Below are 19,090 nucleotides of genomic sequence, written 5' to 3'. Positions count from 1 at the left end.
GAGTCTTTGTTTGGCAACATTATGAAAGGTTCTCCATTTTTTTTTACTTGTAAAATAGGAACATAATTGGGAAATGCCATGGATACCCCCACTCTCAACTTAAACTGGTGACTGAACTAAGATTTGTTAAAGGCAATGGTATTGCTGTTGTGATTAGTTGTGTAGTTTGGGGTACCGGTAGTTAGGAGTACGGCAAACACCTTATTTCTTTGGTTCCTCAATATACATTTACCATATTACAATGTAGGCTATGTGTTACAGCACTACTTTTGGTGTCCCCCTCAGGAATTTCTCTTGAGAAAATGTAATGTAATTGTCCCCTCCAAAGTTGATATCAGATTTTCGCCCCTGGGGGAGACATGTCCCCCCCTCGTCCCCAGTGAAAGTTACGCCCCTGTGTTCAAGTACTATCACATATGAAAACTGATGTGAAGCTATTTTCAGTGGAACATACCAGCAATGTGACATTAATAGTGATAACTGATGTAGTGTGAAGCTAACTTGAGTTGTCTCAAAAATAGCCTCGTGGTAGAGGAAATATCCTGTAAACTATGGCAATTCAATTTGCACGCGATGGGGTAATGAATGAAAACTGAATTATATCTGAGAGAATCAAAAGCAGGATCAAAATAGGTAAATAATCCCTGCATTATGTCATGATTAGAAAAAACATGAACAGGTCTTGTTCGTTTTTCATAAATTGATAAATGTCAGATACACTTGAACAGCACGATCTCTTTTTAATCCTTGCTCAGTCTTCTGTGGGAATTAGCATCATATTAACATCCATTCTGAAACACGGTTTGAAGCACAAAAAAAAAAGAAAAACGCAACTGAGTTTATTAACACTTTTAAAAGCTTTTCGTCATGGTTATTTAGCATGGATCATATTGTTGGGTAACACATTGTCCATTTGAAGTCCATTTGAAGTCACTTTGAGAGCACGAGAGCATTTCTTCTGGGTTGTTTGAGTGTTGTGTTTACAAATCTACTAAGTGAGAGGTAATGCTTGAAAGACCCAGTATGATAAATTGTTACGTTCAAATGGTCTAATCAAGGCGCATGCATAAATATTGCAATACTTATGTAGCCTATTGTTTTGGTGCATAATTCCTATTCTATATGAATACACATCAAACGGTTTACAAAACTGTTTACAAGTTCTGACATCAGCCAAGGTCAAGCAGTCAGCTCGAGGTAAAGGGAAAAGCACAGATGATTAAATAAGCCTAACAGGGCTTTCCTAACGACTGGAGGAGACATTTTCTGGGAGGAAATTAGAGAGCATGCCCACAAGTGTTTATAAATTCCAGCTGCTGCTTCAGAGCATTAACGAAATACTAAATGTAGCCGCTGCTAAAAGCGGCCCAGTGGATGAGGATGCATTCCTACTCCAGCTTTAAGACACCGCAGCAGTGCTTTGAAACACTGATGGATCAGTGTTGGGGAGCAAGCAGGGCTGTAGATAGGCTACACATGACAGAAGGAGTGTCTGGCTGGATGCAGTCAGGGGGATTGGGAAAGGTTATCTCCAGCTCTGTGTGCATGAGAGTTCATTGATCACAGGGGTATCTGTGGGTGAGGCTGGACATGGTGTCAGTGCGATCAGAACAACTCCAGTGTGGGCTCTCGGACACAGCTGTCCTGTGGTACCTCCTCAAACTATTTCCCACTTCAAACATCAATCATTGTACAGAACAGGTACCCAGTGTCTGTGGAGCCTACTGCTTACATTATTCATCAGAACATGCGAAAAGTTTAAATAAACTTAAAGTTAAACATAGGCAGACTTTTTCACTACAACCAAACATAGTTGGTGCCGAGAGAAGCCTAAAAGCCTTTTTGAAAGGAGGTGGCTCATCATGTTCTGTAAAAGCACAGCAGTCTGCTAACAATGTGACCAGAGCAGACCGAATGCTAGGTCTCCAGCTAGGAAGACTGGGAGTTGTAATTAACAGACTTCAGGGGGTGGCTTCGCCCACTGCGCCTAGGCTGAGTCTCTCTAACAGCCGCCCGGCTATAAGACATGTACACTACTGCTCGGGTCAACTGTTTGTTCACCCGCCCACAATTGCTAATAACCCATCCGCAACCACCCGACTATATGTGATAAAGATGAAAATCTGAGGCACACACCCAACCCTAACCAGCTAATATAGAAAATGGGATGTAGACTACAGGCAGAGACGGCGGAATAATGTTTGCCTGATTTATATATGTTTCTGCCTATAATTTTTTTGTCTATAAACTTGTCTATAATTAGATACATGCAGTTTCTCTTCAGTCATTATATTTTGCCATAGAAGACTAAATAAACCCTTGCTCACCAGAATAATGTTATAAATCAATAGAATGTATTCTTCAATCTAGTTAACATCAGTAATGTTCTCTGTCATCTCTGCTTCTTTCAGGGACTGGGGATAAAATGCAATAACAAAAAAAACTGAAAAGATTTTCGGTGCAAAATTTCCAAACGACATCAGTTGCAAATGACTGGTTGAAAGGAAATAGAAAGCTGTTAAAACGACCAAACATGTTTCTGATAAGATTTCAGTTTGGCTTGGATGCATATTTTGTGGTTGAAATACGATCAGCTTTTATGATGCTGATAAAGGCAGCGCCTCTACAGATGGTATCTAATTGCATATTCACATTCTCTCAAGATGCTAAAAGAAATAAATAATATTTTTCCACTCTTGTCCCTGTATAATTTTACTGCAAGAAATTATTAATTCTGCAGGAGTTAATATTAAGGCTACTTGAGAGGTTATAGACCTACAGTCAGTGTCCAGAGTTCAGTTTCCATTCGACCCATCTGAACAGTAGGCTACAGTTCCCTTGACGTGCCATAGGCTTACAGTGTTTGAAGTCCCCTTCTTGTGACTGTCGAATTTGTATAACATATAACATATCCTGCTGCTATCATCCTATTTTAGCACTTCACCAAATCTTTCCCAAACATGACTTTTCTGTCCCCCCTTTCTCTTTATTTTCAACTCTCCATTTCACTGCTTTTCTCTTATTGAATTAAACTCCGACATCATTCTTTTTGCCTCCGTGGATCGACATTAACTTTTTCTGCCCTTCCCAAAAGCATTTGGCAATTGGCTGGTAGGCTATTTGGCGAGCATACAGTTATGCCTTAAAGCTTAGGCTTACACACTAATGCCAGATAGCTTAACATAATTTAAGGAAATTGTTAAAAAAAGATATAAATTGCACAAGAATGATACATTTATGGATTTTTTAAGGTATTGTTTTCTCTTTATTCAACCCACCCACCCATCATGACTCTAAAAATGCCCGCCCTGCGGCTATAACCACGGGGACTGTGGATTATGAGTCAACTCATGCATTACTAATGTACACATACACACATACTGTACACACAAAATAGCCATCTGCACATTCTTAAGGGGTGTGCTGAACAAGACTTGGCAAATGTCATGTGACCCATCACGCAAGGGTGATTCATCATATGTACCAGCTGGTGGATGGTGTTGACATTGTCACCACCATCTACTATCAGTTAAGTGACAGTGAGTCACTGTAGTCTATAGGACACATTGTGACATACATGGAATGAGAGATAGTAGCCTACTCATGCAACACCTTGTTATAATAGGACCTATAGTTTCATATGGAGGCTGATCACCAAAATAATGACATTGGCCATGCAGCTCAAAGGAACTTGCCTGGACCAATGTGGCGTGGATCTGTTTTTTTTCTATAGTAATTCTATTTACTTCAGATCTGGAATCCCTCAACTAAAGCTAGCCAGCTAACTACCTACCAGCTATCAGTCAGCAAACCATTGCTAGCGGTCATCAGCTAACCTTTAGCTCAGAAAGCTCTCGCCAGTTCGAACAACATGACTCAAACCAGAGCATAACGGACCTATATATATATATTTTTTCTCCATATCCCCGGATTCCTACCGCAAACTCTGAACATTTTCATCTGGATCTTCGCAACTAGCTAACCGCAATCCCGGGTGACTTCTCCTGGCTAGCGTTTCCATTCCGGAGCAAGATCCAATTAGTCTGAAGCTAGCCCGGGCCATGGCTCCTGTGCTACCACCGAAGCCCACTCCTGGGCAACAATATCCGGACCCCTTCTACTGACGATACGGGGTACGGAACCCCGCCGATCCTCTACGACTGGAATACCGACATAATCTGCCTGAGGATTCCAATCAGGCCCCTCAGGCGCGACGTCCGCTGAATGCCCATTCTGCTAACCGCGGCCTGCTAGCTACCTAGAGCTACTTGGAACCCTGATAATTCCACGACTGGTCTATCGATGTCACCGCATGTAGAGGCAAAAAAACAGACTTACCCCCATCGCGATGTCCCCCAAAGGCTAACTTGCTAGCCCCGGTCTGCTAACTGCTAGCTTGCTTGCCTCGGTCTGCTAACTGCTAGCTTGCCTGCCCCGGTCTGCTAGCTGCTAGCCCCGGTCTGCTAACTGCTTGCTTGCTAACCCGGTCTACGAACTACTAGCTTGCCAGCCCCGGTCTGCTAACTGCTAGCTTGTTTAGCCCCGGCCTACTAACTGTTAGCTTGTTAGCATCGGCCTGCTAACTGTCTGAATCGCCGTGTCCCCAGTCAGCCCAACCACTCACTGGACCCATATGTTCACTTGGCTACGCATGCCTCTCTCTAATATCAATATGCCTCATCCATTACTGTCCTGGTTAGTGATTACTGTCTTATTTCATTGTAGAGCCTCTAGCCCTGCTCAATATGCCTTATCCAACAATGTTGTTCCACCTCCTACATATGCGATGACATCACCTGGTTTAAACGTCTCTAGAGACTATATCTCTCTCATCATTACTGAATGTCTAGGTTTACCTCCAATGTACTCACATCCTACCTTACCTTTGTCTGTACACTATGCCTTTAATCGATGCTATCGTGCTCACAAACCTGCTCCTTTTATTCTCTGTTCCAAACGTGCTATACGGCCAGTTCGTATAGCCTTTAGCCGTACCCTTATCCTACTTCACCTCTGTTCCTCTGGTGATGTAGAGGTTAATCCAGGCCCAGCAGTGACTAGCTCCACTCCCACTCCCCAGGTGCTCTCATTTGTTGACTTCTGTAACCGTAAAAGCCTTGCTTTCATGCATGTTACCATTAGAAGCCTACTCCCTAAGTTTGTTTTACTCACTGCTTTAGCACACTCTGCCAACCCGGATGTCTTAGCCGTGTCTGAATCCTATCTTTGGAAAACCATCAAAAACCTGAAATCTCCATCGCTAACTATAACATTTTCCGCCAAGATAGAACTGCCAAAGGGGGCGGTGTTGCAATCTACTGCAAAGATAGCCTGCAGAGTTCTGTATTACTATCCAAGTCTGTACCCCAAAAATTAGAGCTTCTACTTCTAAAAATTCACCTTTCCAGAAACAAGTCTCTCACTGTTGCCGCTTGCTATAGACCTCCCTCTGCCCCCAGCTGTGCCCTCGATACCATATGTGAATTGATTGCCCCCCATCTATCTTCTGAGCTCGTGCTACTAGGTGACCTAAACTGGGACATGCTTAACACCCCGGCCATCCTACAATCTAAGCTTGAATCCTACAATCTAAGCTTGATGCCCTCAATCTCACACAAATTATCAATGAACCTACCAGGTACAACCCCAAATCCGTAAACACGGCCTCCCTCATAGATGTCATCCTAACTAACTCGCCCTCCAAATACACCTCTGCTGTTTTCAATCAAGATCTCAGCGATCACTGACTCATTGCTTGCATCCGTAATGGGTCTGCGACCAAACGACCACCCCTCATCACTGTCAAACGCTCCCTAAAACACTACTGCGAGCAGGCCTTTCTAATCGACCTGGCCGGGGTATCCTGGAATGACATTGACCTCATCCCGTCAGTAGATGATGCCTGGCTATTCTTTAAAAGTGCCTTTCTCACCATCTTAAATAAGCATGCCCCATTCAAAAAATGTAGAACTAGGAATAGATATAGTCCTTGGTTCACTCCAGACCTGTCTGCCCTTGACCAGCACAAAAACATCCTGTGGCATTCTGCACCGAATAGCCCCCGTGATATGCAACTTTTCAGGGAAGTTAGGAACAAATATACACAGGCAGTTAGGATAGCTAAGGCTAGATTTTTCAAACATAAATTTGCATCCTGTAGTACTAACTCAAAAATGTTCTGGGACACTGTAAAGACCATGGAGAATAAGAGCACCACCTCCCAGCTGCCCACTGCTCAGAGGCTAAGAAACACTGTTACCACCGATAAATCCACTATAATTGAGAATTTCAATAAGCATTTCTCTACGGCTGGCCATGCTTTCCACCTGGCTACCCCTACCCCTGCCATTTCTCCTTCACCCAAATCCAGATAGCTGATCTGAAAGAGCTGCAAAATCTGGACCCCTACAAATCAGCCGGGCTAGACAATCTGGGCCCTCTCTTTCTAAAATGATCTGCCGAAATTGTTGCAACCCCTATTACTAGCCTATTCAACCTCTCTTTCGTATCGTCTGAGATTCCCAAAGATTGGAAAGCTGCGTGGTCATCCCCCTTTTCAAAGGGGGTGACACTCTAGACCCAAACTGCTACAGACCCAAATCTATCCTACCCTGTCTTTCTAAGGTCTTTGAAAGCCAAGTTAACAAACAGATTACCGACCATTTCGAATCCCACCGTACCTTCTCCGCTATGCAATCTGGTTTCAGAGCTGGTCATGGGTGCACCTCAGTCACGCTCAAGGTCCTAAACAATATCATAACCGCCATCGATAAGAGACATTACTGTGCAGCCGTATTCATCGACCTGGCCAAGGCTTTCGACTCTGTCAATCACCACATTCTTATTGGCAGACTCGACAGCCTTGGTTTCTCAAAAGATTGCCTCGCTTGGTTTACCAACTACTTCTCTGATAGAGTTCAGTGTGTCAAATCGGAGGGCCTGTTGTCCGGACCTCTGGCAGTCTCTATGGGGGTGCCACAGGGTTCAATTCTTGGGCCAACTCTCTTCTTTGTATACATCAATGATGTCGCTCTTGCTGCTGGTGAGTCTCTGATCCACCTCTATGCAGACGACACCATTCTGTATACTTCTGGCCCCTCTTTGGACACAGTGTTAACTAACCTCCAGACGAGCTTCAATGCCATACAATTCTCCTTCCGTGGCCTCCAACTACTCTTAAACGCAAGTAAAACTAAATGCATGCTATTCAATCGATCACTGCCCGCACCTGCTCGCCCGTCCAGCATCACTACTCTGGATGGCTCTGACTTAGAATACGTGGACAACTACAAATACCTAGGTGTCTGGTTAGACTGTAAACTCTCCTTCCAGACTCACATTAAGCATCTCCAATCCAAAAATAAATCTAGAATCGGCTTCCTATATCGCAACAAAGCATCCTTCACTCATGCTGCCAAACATACCCTCGTAAAACTGACCATCCTACCGATCCTCGACTTCGGTGATGTCATCTATAAAATAGCCTTAAACACTCTACTCAACAAATTGGATGCAGTCTATCACAGTGCCATCTGTTTTGTCACCAAAGCCCCATACACTACCCACCATTGTGACCTGTACGTTCTCGTTGGTTGGCCCTCGCTTCATTCTCGTTGCCAAACCCACTGGCTACAGGTTATCTACAAGTCTCTGCAAGGTAAAGCTCCGCCTTATCTCAGCTCACTGGTCACCATAGCATCACCCACTTGTAGCACGCACTCCAGCAGGTATATCTCACTGGTCACCCCCAAAGCCAATTCCTCCTTTGGTCGTCTTTCCTTCCAGTTCTCTGCTGCCAATGACTGGAACGAACTGCAAACATCTCTGAAGCTGGAGACTCATATCTCCCTCAATAGCTTTAAGCACCAGCTGTCAGAGCAGCTCACAGAACACTGCACCTGTACATAGCCCATCTGTAAACAGCCCATCTATCTACCTACCTCATCCCCATACTGTATTTATTTATTTATCTTGCTCCTTTGCACCCCAGTATCCCTACCTGCACATTCATCTTCTGCACATCTACCATTCCAGTGTTTAATTGCTATATTGTAATTACTTCGCCACCATGGCCTATTTATTGCCTTAACTCCCTTATCCTACCTCATTTGCACTCACTATATATAGACTTTTTGTTTTCTTTTGTTCTACTGTATTATTGACTGTATGTTTTGTTTATTCCATGTGTAACTCTGTGTTGTTGTATGTGTCGAATTGCTATGCTTTATCTTGGCCAGGTCGCAGTTGCAAATGAGAATTTGTTCTCAACTAGCCTCCCTGGTTAAATAAAGGGGAAATAAAAAAAATATATATATATAATCTGGTTCCTTGAAATCTAACCTGCATTTGGCTGAGTAGGCTATAGTACAGCAATGAGTGTTTTAATGAAAACAATATTCCCCTCCACCATACGATTTTGTATACAGTGCATTTCAATCACAGATGAAGGCATTAGGTTACTCAAAAACACCTAGAGTCGATTGATGCACCCATGTGTCAATCTAATTAAAATAATAAAAACATCCCGATCAAAAGCCGTCTGTTTAAGCTAGAGATATCTGCTTGGGCTGCTTCTCAATCCAACGCATCTGCGTCTCAATCCACCGGACCCACCTATGTCGACCTTCAGCATCTGCCGTGGAAAGTGGCAGAGCTACAGCACTGTTTGTCAGACCAGGAGAAATCCCAAAAATCAGTCTTCTCATGAAAAGGTCTGAAAGGTTTGGGATACAAACGAATATGACCCCACTATGGAAAGGGGTAGTGTTCTCTGTTTTGTTCTACGACCCCCAAGTGTCACAGGACCAACAAAAAAAGGGGTTAAATATTATTTCCTGACCTTTCTTATAACTCCTAGATATAGGACAGTCACTTCAAAACCTTGTTCCTCATGATTTATTTTTTGGTCTGTTTGTTTTACAATTTTTGAATGTGTTATTCAATGTGTTTTTATGGGCTGTAGCAGTAAAGGTACAATTCTATATTTGATCAAATATACTGCTCAAAAAAATAAAGGGAACACTTAAACAACACATCCTAGATCTGAATGAAAGAAATAATCTTATTAAATACTTTTTTCTTTACATAGTTGAATGTGCTGACAACAAAATCACACAAAAATAATCAATGGAAATCCAATTTATCAACCCATGGAGGTCTGGATTTGGAGTCACACAAAATTAAAGTGGAAAACCACACTACAGGCTGATCCAACTTTGATGTAATGTCCTTAAAACAAGTCAAAATGAGGCTCAGTAGTGTGTGTGGCCTCCACGTGCCTGTATGACCTCCCTACAACGCCTGGGCATGCTCCTGATGAGGTGGCGGATGGTCTCCTGAGGGATCTCCTCCCAGACCTGGACTAAAGCATCCGCCAACTCCTGGACAGTCTGTGGTGCAACGTGGCGTTGGTGGATGGAGCGAGACATGATGTCCCAGATGTGCTCAATTGGATTCAGGTCTGGGGAACGGGCGGGCCAATCCATAGCTTCAATGCCTTTCTCTTGCAGGAACTGCTGACACACTCCAGCCACATGAGGTCTAGCATTGTCTTGCATTAGGAGGAACCCAGGGCCAACCGCACCAGCATATGGTCTCACAAGGGGTCTGAGGATCTCATCTCGGTACCTAATGGCAGTCAGGCTACCTCTGGCGAGCACATTGAGGGCTGTGCGGCCCCCCAAAGAAATGCCACCCCACACCATGACTGACCCACCGCCAAACCGGTCATGCTGGAGGATGTTGCAGGCAGCAGAACGTTCTCCACGGCGTCTCCAGACTCTGTCACGTCTGTCACATGTGCTCAGTGTGAACCTGCTTTCATCTGTGAAGAGCACAGGGCGCCAGTGGCGAATTTGCCAATCTTGGTGTTCTCTGGCAAATGCCAAACTTCCTGCACGGTGTTGGGCTGTAAGCACAACCCCCACCTGTGGACGTCGGGCCCTCATACCACCCTCATGGAGTCTGTTTCTGACCGTTTGAGCAGACACATGCACATTTGTGGCCTGCTGGAGGTCATTTTGCAGGGCTCTGGCAGTGCTTCTCCTGCTCCTCCTTGCACAAAGGCGGAGGTAGCGGTCCTGCTGCTGGGTTGTTGCCCTCCTACGGCCTCCTCCACATCTCCTGATGTACTGGCCTGTCTCCTGGTAGCGCCTCCATGCTCTGGACACTACGCTGACAGACACAGCAAACCTTCTTGCCAAAGTTCGCATTGATGTGCCATCCTGGATGAGCTGCACTACCTGAGCCACTTGTGTGGGTTGTAGACTCAGTCTCATGCTACCACTAGAGTGAAAGCACCGCCAGCATTCAAAAGTGACCAAAACATCAGCCAGGAAGCATAGGAACTGAGAAGTGGTCTGTGGTCCCCACCTGCAGAACCACTCCTTTATTGGGGGTGTCTTGCTAATTGCCTATAATTTCCACCTGTTGTCTATTCCATTTGCACAACAGCATGTGAAATTTATTGTCAATCAGTGTTGCTTCGTAAGTGGACAGTTTGATTTCACAGAAGTGTGATTGACTTGGATTTACATTGTGCTGTTTAAGTGTTCCCTTTATTTTTTGAGCAGTGTATATACAGTACCAGTCAAAAGTTTGGACACACCTAAACATGCCAGTTTTAATTTTTTTTTACTATTTTCTACGTTGTAGAAAAATAGCGATGACATCAAGGCTATGAAATAACACATATGGAATCATGTAATAAACAAAAAAAGTGTTCAACAAATCAAAATATATTTTATATTTGAGATTCTTCAAAGTAGCCACCCTTTGCCTTGATGACAGCTTTGCACACTCTTGGCATTCTCTCAACCTGCTTCATGAGATATGCTTTTCCAACAGTCTTGAAGGAGTTCCCACTTAAACTGAGCACTTGTTGGCTGCTTTTCCTTCACTCTGCGGTCCAACCCATCCCAAACCATCTCAATCGGGTTGAGGTCTGGGGATTGTGGAGGCCAGGTCATCTGATGCAGCACTCCATCACTCTCCTGGGTCAACTAGCCCTTATACAACCTGGAGGTGTGTTGGATCATTGTGCTGTTGAAAAATGATAGTCCCACTAAGCGCAAACCAGATGGGATGGCGTATCGCCGCAGAATGCAGTGGTAGCAATGCTAGTTTAGTGTGCCTTGAATTATAAATAAATCACAGACATTGTCACCAGCAAAGCATCCCCACACCATCACACCTCCTCCTCCATGCTTCACGGTGGGAACCACAAATGTGGAGATCATCAGTTCACCTACTCTGCATATCACAAAGACACGGTGGTTGGAACCAAAAATCTCACATTTGGACAAATCAGACCAAAGGACAGATTTCCACTGGTCTAATGTCCATTGCTCGTGTTTCTTGGCCCAAGCAAGTCTCTTCTTCATATTGGTGTCCTTTAGCTGTGATGTCTTTTAAGCAATTCGACCATGAAGGCCTGATTCACACAGTCTCCTCTGAGGTGCAGTTAACTCTAATTAACTTATCCTCTGCAGCAGAGGTAACTATAGGTCTTCCTCTCCTGTGGCGGTCCTCATGAGAGCCAGTTTCATCATAGTGCTGATGGTTTTTGCGACTGCACTTGAAGAAACTTTAAAAGTTGTTGAAATGTTCCGTATTTACTGACCTTCATGTCTTAAAATAATGATGGACTGTCATTTCTCTTTGCTTATTTGAGCTGTTCTTGCCATAATATGGACTTGGTCTTTTACCAATAAGGCTATCTTCTGTATACCAACCCTGCCTTCCATCACACCACAACTGATTGGCTCAAACACATTAAGAAGGAATGACATTCCACAAATGAACTTTTAACAAGGCACACCTGTTAATTGAAATGCATTCCAGGTGACTACTTCGTGAAGCTGGTTGAGAGAATGCCAAGAGTGTGCAAAGCTGTCAACAAGGCAAAGGGTGGCTACTTTGAAGAATCTCAAATATATTTTGATTTGTTTAACACTTTTTTGGTTACTACATGACTCCATATGTGTTATTTCATAGTTTTGATGTCTTCACTATTATTCTACAATGTAGGAAATAGTAAAAATAAATAAATAAATAAACCCTGCAATGAGTAGGTGTGTCCGAACTTTTGACTGGTACTGTATGTTTGCAACTTTGCAACTACTTACATTGGTAGCGGATGAGTCATTTCCAGTCAACGCTGGTTGGAATTGGCTCCCAAAACTACCTTTAACTTCCTTCATACTGGACATAAAAATGGTATCCATGAATTCATCTGACTCTGGTTAAGTAGATAAAGGGCCTCATTGCCAAAATCCCAAAGTGTCCCTTTAACCAAATAGCTACCCGGACAATCTGCATTGACCCTTTTTGCACTTTTTTTTTCCTGTCGTCACATACACAACTGTTACTGTTTACTATCTGTCACTTTATTCCTAGTTATATGTACATATCTACCTCAATTACCTCGTACCCCAGCACATCAACTTGGTACTGGTACCTCGTGTATAAAGCCAAGTTATTGTGACTCATTGTGTATTTATTATACATTTTATTATTACACGTTTTACTTTAATATTATTTTTCTGTTCTTTCTCATTGTTGAGAAAGGCCTGTGAGTAAGCATTTCACTGTTAGTCTACATCAGATGTTTACGAAGCATGTGATGAATAACATTTTATTTTATCCCCTAGCTCTAACATTGTCCCTAACCTTAACCCTTAGCCAAGTTAACGTTAACCACCTCAATTGAATTTGTAACATATCATACATATCATGTATACTTCGTACCATTTTGAATGAATTGTAATGCATAACATATCATACGAAATTTACGATCGACATCCACATATTAATACCAACTTAACATATCTTACTAATTTGAGAGTCCTGAATTTTCATTTACTATGTTACGCTACCCCTGAGTCCAGGTTGCTATTGGGAGATGCATGAGGGTACTAGCTGGTCATTTCACTACAGCCTACTGCAGGTATGCCATCCTAAAAGTCAACTCTTCTGTCCTAAACCAATAACTGGAAAAATCGCCAGTGGCCTAGTATGACCGAATCCACAATTCAGAGTTCAAGCGGATCATTTGATCATCACAACTCAGAGGAGAGTGGGAATAAGATCATTTGGAGTGTTGAATTACACAAAGGTTTGCGCTCACACTGCTCCTCCTGGTGCTCACTTACTACACGCACAAGAGGCTCCTTACCAGCTGTACCACTGGGGGCTGATGCCAGGGAAGCATGGTGAAATGGTGGGGCTGGGGGGTGTTTGTGAATTGCTCCCTTCCGTAGTCACATTTAGAAATGCCTAATACCTTGAGTCATGCTGAGGTTTTATTACAGAAGGCTGTAGGAATAATGTGGAATTAGATGGGATGCAGCTGATAATGCTGTCATCAACAACTCAAATGTAGGCTACTGGAACTGATGCTGTATTCTGATTTGCCAAAGTTACCTGGAGAATTTAATCAGATTCAGTGGCTAATGTCAGGTGAAGTGGACTATTGAGGGTGTGGCTGTATTTTTTGGAGAGGCAAATAGCCGAGTATATGCCTCTTGCCGGGGTCGAACTGGGACCAAGAAATGGCCATGGCATTTTTTTCCTTGAGACCCCACGCTGGACCATTTTTTCTCCTTGAGGCCCCTTACTAGCCAGATAGTGTGTTGAAATTATCACAGATTACGGTGAAATAAACAGAAATTACTTATTCGAAATTCATGTCGGGCACACAAATAAATAAATAAATGTTGTGTCCACCAAATTATTTTCTTCATAATGTATGTGCCCAGTACACAATTTTCTTCAAAAACAATTCCAATGTATTGTGGCTAACGTTAGCTAGGGGGCTAACGTTAGCTAGGCTAGGGGTTAGGGTTAAGGTTAGGGTTAGGGGTTAGGTTAAAGGGCGGATAATGGTTAGCTAACATGCTAAGTAGTTGCAAAAGTAGCTAAAAAGTAATAAGTAGTGGCAAAGTTGCAAATTAGCTAAAATGCTAAAGTTGTCTGTGATTAAATTCAAACATGCTACCTTTGGATTGCTAGACAATAGTGTTATATGCTTACCCATCCACCCTGATCAACCACCCTCCTTTCGTTTTTTCCTTAAAGTGATAACCATAGACTTCAAGTCATTGCGATAACGCAAGTTATTATTAGCTTGTGAAACTACCTCTAACTTCCTTCATACTGGACACAGAGATATACATTTTTTATCCACTAGTTCATCTGACTCTGGGGAAGTAGATAAAGGGCCTCGTTGCCAAAATCCCAATGTATTCCTTTAAGTAACCTTCTGTCTTATGTAACTATACCATAGGTAACGTCTCATAATAATTTGAGTCTCCCGTATACTATGTTACGTCGAGTCTATGAGACCAGCCTGCCCCAAGAGAAAGCCATTATGCATAAAATCATTAAGATCATGAACTCACCAATTGCATGCCACATATAAAGGCCAGCGTGCATCTGCCACTGCAACAACCCATGGTGTACTGTCCACTTTGTATCTCTGCTCCACGTGGGTCACTGTAACTCTCAAATCCCCAAATATCTGCGCTGTTGGCCTGGGCAGTTGCAATGACGCGACCGCACTTTACATCAGAGTACGTTTCAGGAGGTCCAATTCCACAATTCCAGATGGTTTTCAGTCAAAGCTGTATTCTTGTTGACATACCAATAAACTCCCCTCCGTATTTACTTTTGTATATATTACAATCGACGGGTATCCAAGCGGAAATAGATGAAGACAATTATGATTGGTTCAACAATTTGATAATCCTATTTCAACAAATACTGGAACAGTTTGAATTACATGTCCAGATGTACAAAATTAAGAAAGTCGGTCAGCTCTCAATTAGCAGCATTTTGATCTGGTTATTATACGTCTGAATGATCAGTCCATGGATAATCCATAAACTAGAATTAAAGAATCTGAAAAACGTTTACAATTAATGTTCGATCATACTGTACATGGTCCAGAATAAAGTGCCAGTCGGCATTAGGCAGAACAGTATCCAAACACAGTGCCACTTGAAGAAATGAACAGTATCAGCCTATTTCTGAAAGGGTCCTTTGCTGAGAAACAAAGCAAGCCAGTGTTGTATACGGCAATGGGGTTCTTCTCATCGCTCCTCCCTCCACTATCGGGTTGTTCGGGTACTAGTGTGCAACTGAACTAACTAGCACCCTTTACTTTTCACACAGAAAGTCAAAGGGACAAAGTAGAATCCAAAGCGGCCAGACGTTATTGTATTTCCCTTCTATACGCGTTCTCAATAGGAGGCATAGCGCGAATATGAGAATTCCCGTCGTTGTCCGATATCGGTGGAGCTGAACAGAGTCCTACTACTGTCCTCCTCAGCAGCGCTGTGCATCCTCAGTTGCCTGGATTTCATAACCGCTGATTGTCCCCTGTTGGATATAAAACATTTTTCGCTTACACACAGAGCATGACTGTCCTATACTGGATATATGGTCGGTAGCACAGACAGTCCAGTAAAAAGAGGGACGAAAGAGAGACGCGGTGCAAGTTGCACGGTCGCCAGCCCCACCATCTGACGCTCCAGAATGAATGAACCGCACGCAGTGTTATTCACCACAGGGAAGCGGTTGGGTTCCTTTCTCACGATGAGCCAGAGAGATGCGATATAGAGCGCAGCTGACGACCTGGCCGTCACTGAATACACTGGATTAGCCCTCTGCTCCGATTCGCAGTGGGAGTCAATGGCAGGGAGTTGAGGTGATTATAATTTGAATCATCACCTGTAAATCATAGGTGGATTGAATTCAGAGCCACAATGATGGACAGTCAGTCATCCAGAACGAAAAGTCAATTAAATTAAAAGGTTAGCCTATTGATGAAGCCAAATAAATGGCATAGGCATATGCCACCCTTCATTTGTGATAATATAGGCTATAATAAGAGGCCAACTTATTTTCGCAGACACTTTCATCCAAAAACATGCTGTCCCAACCAACTGAGCCATCACATATAATCCAAAGTGGCCTTTGATAACATGCACAAAGGAGTAAATTGTACTGAAAAATGGCCTGTTCTTCCCTCATATTGTGTACTCTCCACCCAGCATGTCTCTTGATTGGCAAGGACAGCCATTCTGCCATATATATTTTTTTTCTCTCTCTCTCTCACACACACACACACACACACACACACACACACACACACACACACACACACACACACACACACACACACACACACACAGTAGCTGTGTTTATGACATGGCTTAATTATCTTGGTAATCTTGAGTGACAGTATCATGTATTTACCGCCTGATATCCTGGGGGTAATGACTAGTGGCATCCATACATCCTCCTTGGAATGATTTTTAGAGAGAAATGGAAGACTGGCATATCTCGTCCAGTGTAATCTCAGAATCGTTGTCCTTGAATAACCCCTGAAACTGATACATACAGAGATATAGAGAAGGATGGGAATGTTTTTATTACTTATCTGTCTCAGCCAGATGGCTGCTGCTGGTACACTTCGGCTCCGTCACTGAAACACTGTGACATGAAATGCTGTGGATGGTTGCCGTAAACTATTTGAGACAACCTGGTGGGAAAGAGAAATCGTGTTGTAAGGTATACAAAGAGGCCAACAAAAATGGAGATAGCTGAGCTTGGATTGGCTTTTCAAATCAATTTTACTCATCACGTCCTTCGTAAACAACAGGTGTGGACTAACAGTGGAATGCCTTCTTCGCAACAATGCAGAAAGAAAGAAAATAGAGAAATAATAGAAAAGTAAAACATGTAATAATACAAATAATAATAGATACATAATGAGTAATGATATACTGGCTATTACAAGGGGTACCCTTACCGAGTTGATGTGCAGGGGTATGAGGTAATTGAGGTAGATACTGTATGTACATATAACTAGGTATAAAGTGGCAGATAATAAACAGTAACAGCAGCGTATGTGATGAGTCAGAAAAGTTAGCGCAAAAACGGTCAATGCATATAGCTAGTTGTTTAACTATTTAAGAGTATATGGATTGGGGGTAGAAGCTGTTCAGGGTGCTGTTGGTTCCAGACTTGGTGCACCAGTACCACTTACCGTACAGTTGCAGATATGACTTGGGTGGCTGGTGTCTGACAATTATTATGGCCTTCCCATGACACCGCCTGGTATAGAGGTCCTGGATGGCAGGGAGTTTAGCCCCAGTGATGTACTGGGCATCACGCACTACCCTCTGTAGAGCCTCGTGGTCGGATACCAAGCAGTTGTCATGCCAAGCAGTGATGTAGCCAGTCAAGATGCTCTCAATGGTGCAGCTGTATAACTTTTTAAGGTTCTGAGGGCCCATGCCAAATCTTTTATTAGCCTCCTGAGGGGGAAGTGGCATTGTCATGCCCTCTTCACAACTGTGTTGGTGTGTTTGGACCATGATAGATTCTTAGTGATGTGCACACTGAGGAAATTGAAGCTCTCGACCCGCTACACTACAGACCCGTCGATGTGAATGGGGCCGTGCTCGACTCTCCATGTCCTGTAGTCCACGATCAACTCTTTTGTCTTGCTGATCTCCTCCCATAGGATGTCTCATTGTCGTCGGAGATCAGGCCTACCACCTTTGTGTCATCTGCAAACATAATGACGGTGTTGCAGTCATGCATGGGTGAACAGGGAGTATAGAAAGGGACTAAGCACACACCCCTGAGGGGCACCCATTTTGAGGGTCAGCGTGACAGATGTGTTATTGCCCACCCTCACCACCTGGAGGTGTCCCGTCAGGAAGTCCAGGATACAGTTGCAGAGGGAGGTGATCATTTCCAGGATCCTTAGCTTAGTGATAAGCTTGGAGGGCACTATGGTGTTGAACGCTGAGCTGTAGTCAATGAACAGCATTCTCATGTAGGTGTTCCTTTTTTCCAAGTGGGAAATGGCAGTGTGGAGTGCAATAGAGATTGCGTCATCTGTGGATCTGTTGGGGCGGTATGCGAATTGGAGGGGGTCCAGTGTGTCAGGCTTATCTAGTCTTTTGGTGGGCCCATAGTGTTTTGAATACAGTTTTTGTATACTCTATTCCTGGATATTCAATAACTAAAAAAAACAGCCTACAATGTCTGACTTCAAGTCTACTGCCTACATGATGTGCAGTTCACTATTTTTCCTTAGTGAAGTTAGCTAACTTGTACATCCACATTTATAATCAACATGCGGCATCTCATTATCCTCAATGCCCTTTCTATGTAACAGATAATCATATCTTGTTTGGTCAGTCTAATGAAGCAGTCCGTGTCTCCAGAGCAGTGTTAATGGCTACATTAACTGGCAGTAAAGCATGTGACTGTCCACCTTTGTAAAGCCTCACTAAGCTCAGACAGCATTGATTGAACTTTTTGACTTTGACTTAATTTAGAGGTGCGATAAAGCTATCTCCCTTTCAACATTGAGGTTTTCACCTTCAGTGAACTTGAGATTCAAAGAGAGTGACACAGACCCAGCTGTCACTCAGAATGATGCCAGGTACTATGTGTGGATACTTGACAATCAGCTGCAGTGTTGCTGGAAATCAGGCTCCACCTGGTCACATGATTGATTTGATTATTTCAGTGTCTTACAGAGAATACATACACACAAAAGGTACCCAGTCCATATGGGCTCATGGTATGTGTATTGTATGTTTTGTCCTCGGTGTCGTTCATTCGAAAAGAGAAATACACATCTTAAACGCCCTGAAGTCATAATACAATGAAAAATAAAACAGTAAATGAAACCAAATATGAGTTTTAAATTATCCTTGAATCCACTGCATTAAAATCAATCTATTACCATGTGCAAAAATACTGTTTAACTCTCTGATTTTGTTTATGACTTGAAAGTTATTTGAGGTCTGTGGAATCATCTCCTCCTTTGTTTTTTTTAATAGCCGGATATGTGGCTAAAGTGCCGTTTGTATCAGATATTGCTTCATTATTTTAATTCTGCTTTGGTGTTCTTGTGCCAACCGTTTCAGTATTTGAAATGAACGATGAGCGGGCATCTGAAAGTGCTGTACATAGAAAAATTGCTAATTTAAAAATGAATGAAGTGCTCCTGCAAAGCACTAAACACATGCTCTCCTCCCTCTTTCATGCATTCAACTTTGGGCTC

At 43.0% G+C, this 19,090-nt stretch overlaps 1 protein-coding gene across 3 annotated transcripts in view; it reads right to left on the bottom strand.

The window, feature by feature from the left end:
* Nucleotides 1-15,526, bottom strand: part of nkain2 (sodium/potassium transporting ATPase interacting 2) — a 189,925-nt gene extending 174,399 nt beyond the window's left edge. For all 3 annotated transcript variants that reach the window (XM_029752315.1, XM_029752325.1, XM_029752335.1), the window contains exon 1: nucleotides 14,400-15,526. In XM_029752315.1, coding sequence (XP_029608175.1) covers nucleotides 14,400-14,453 — 54 coding nt within the window. In that variant the 5' untranslated portion in view covers nucleotides 14,454-15,526. The remainder of the gene's footprint in view (nucleotides 1-14,399) is intronic.
* Between the last annotated feature and the right edge of the window lie 3,564 nt (nucleotides 15,527-19,090).

The sequence above is a fragment of the Salmo trutta genome, chromosome 1 (assembly GCF_901001165.1).
Source record: "Salmo trutta chromosome 1, fSalTru1.1, whole genome shotgun sequence".
Classification (NCBI taxonomy): Eukaryota; Metazoa; Chordata; class Actinopteri; order Salmoniformes; family Salmonidae; genus Salmo; species Salmo trutta.
This window is presented reverse-complemented; position numbering and strand designations above follow the sequence as displayed.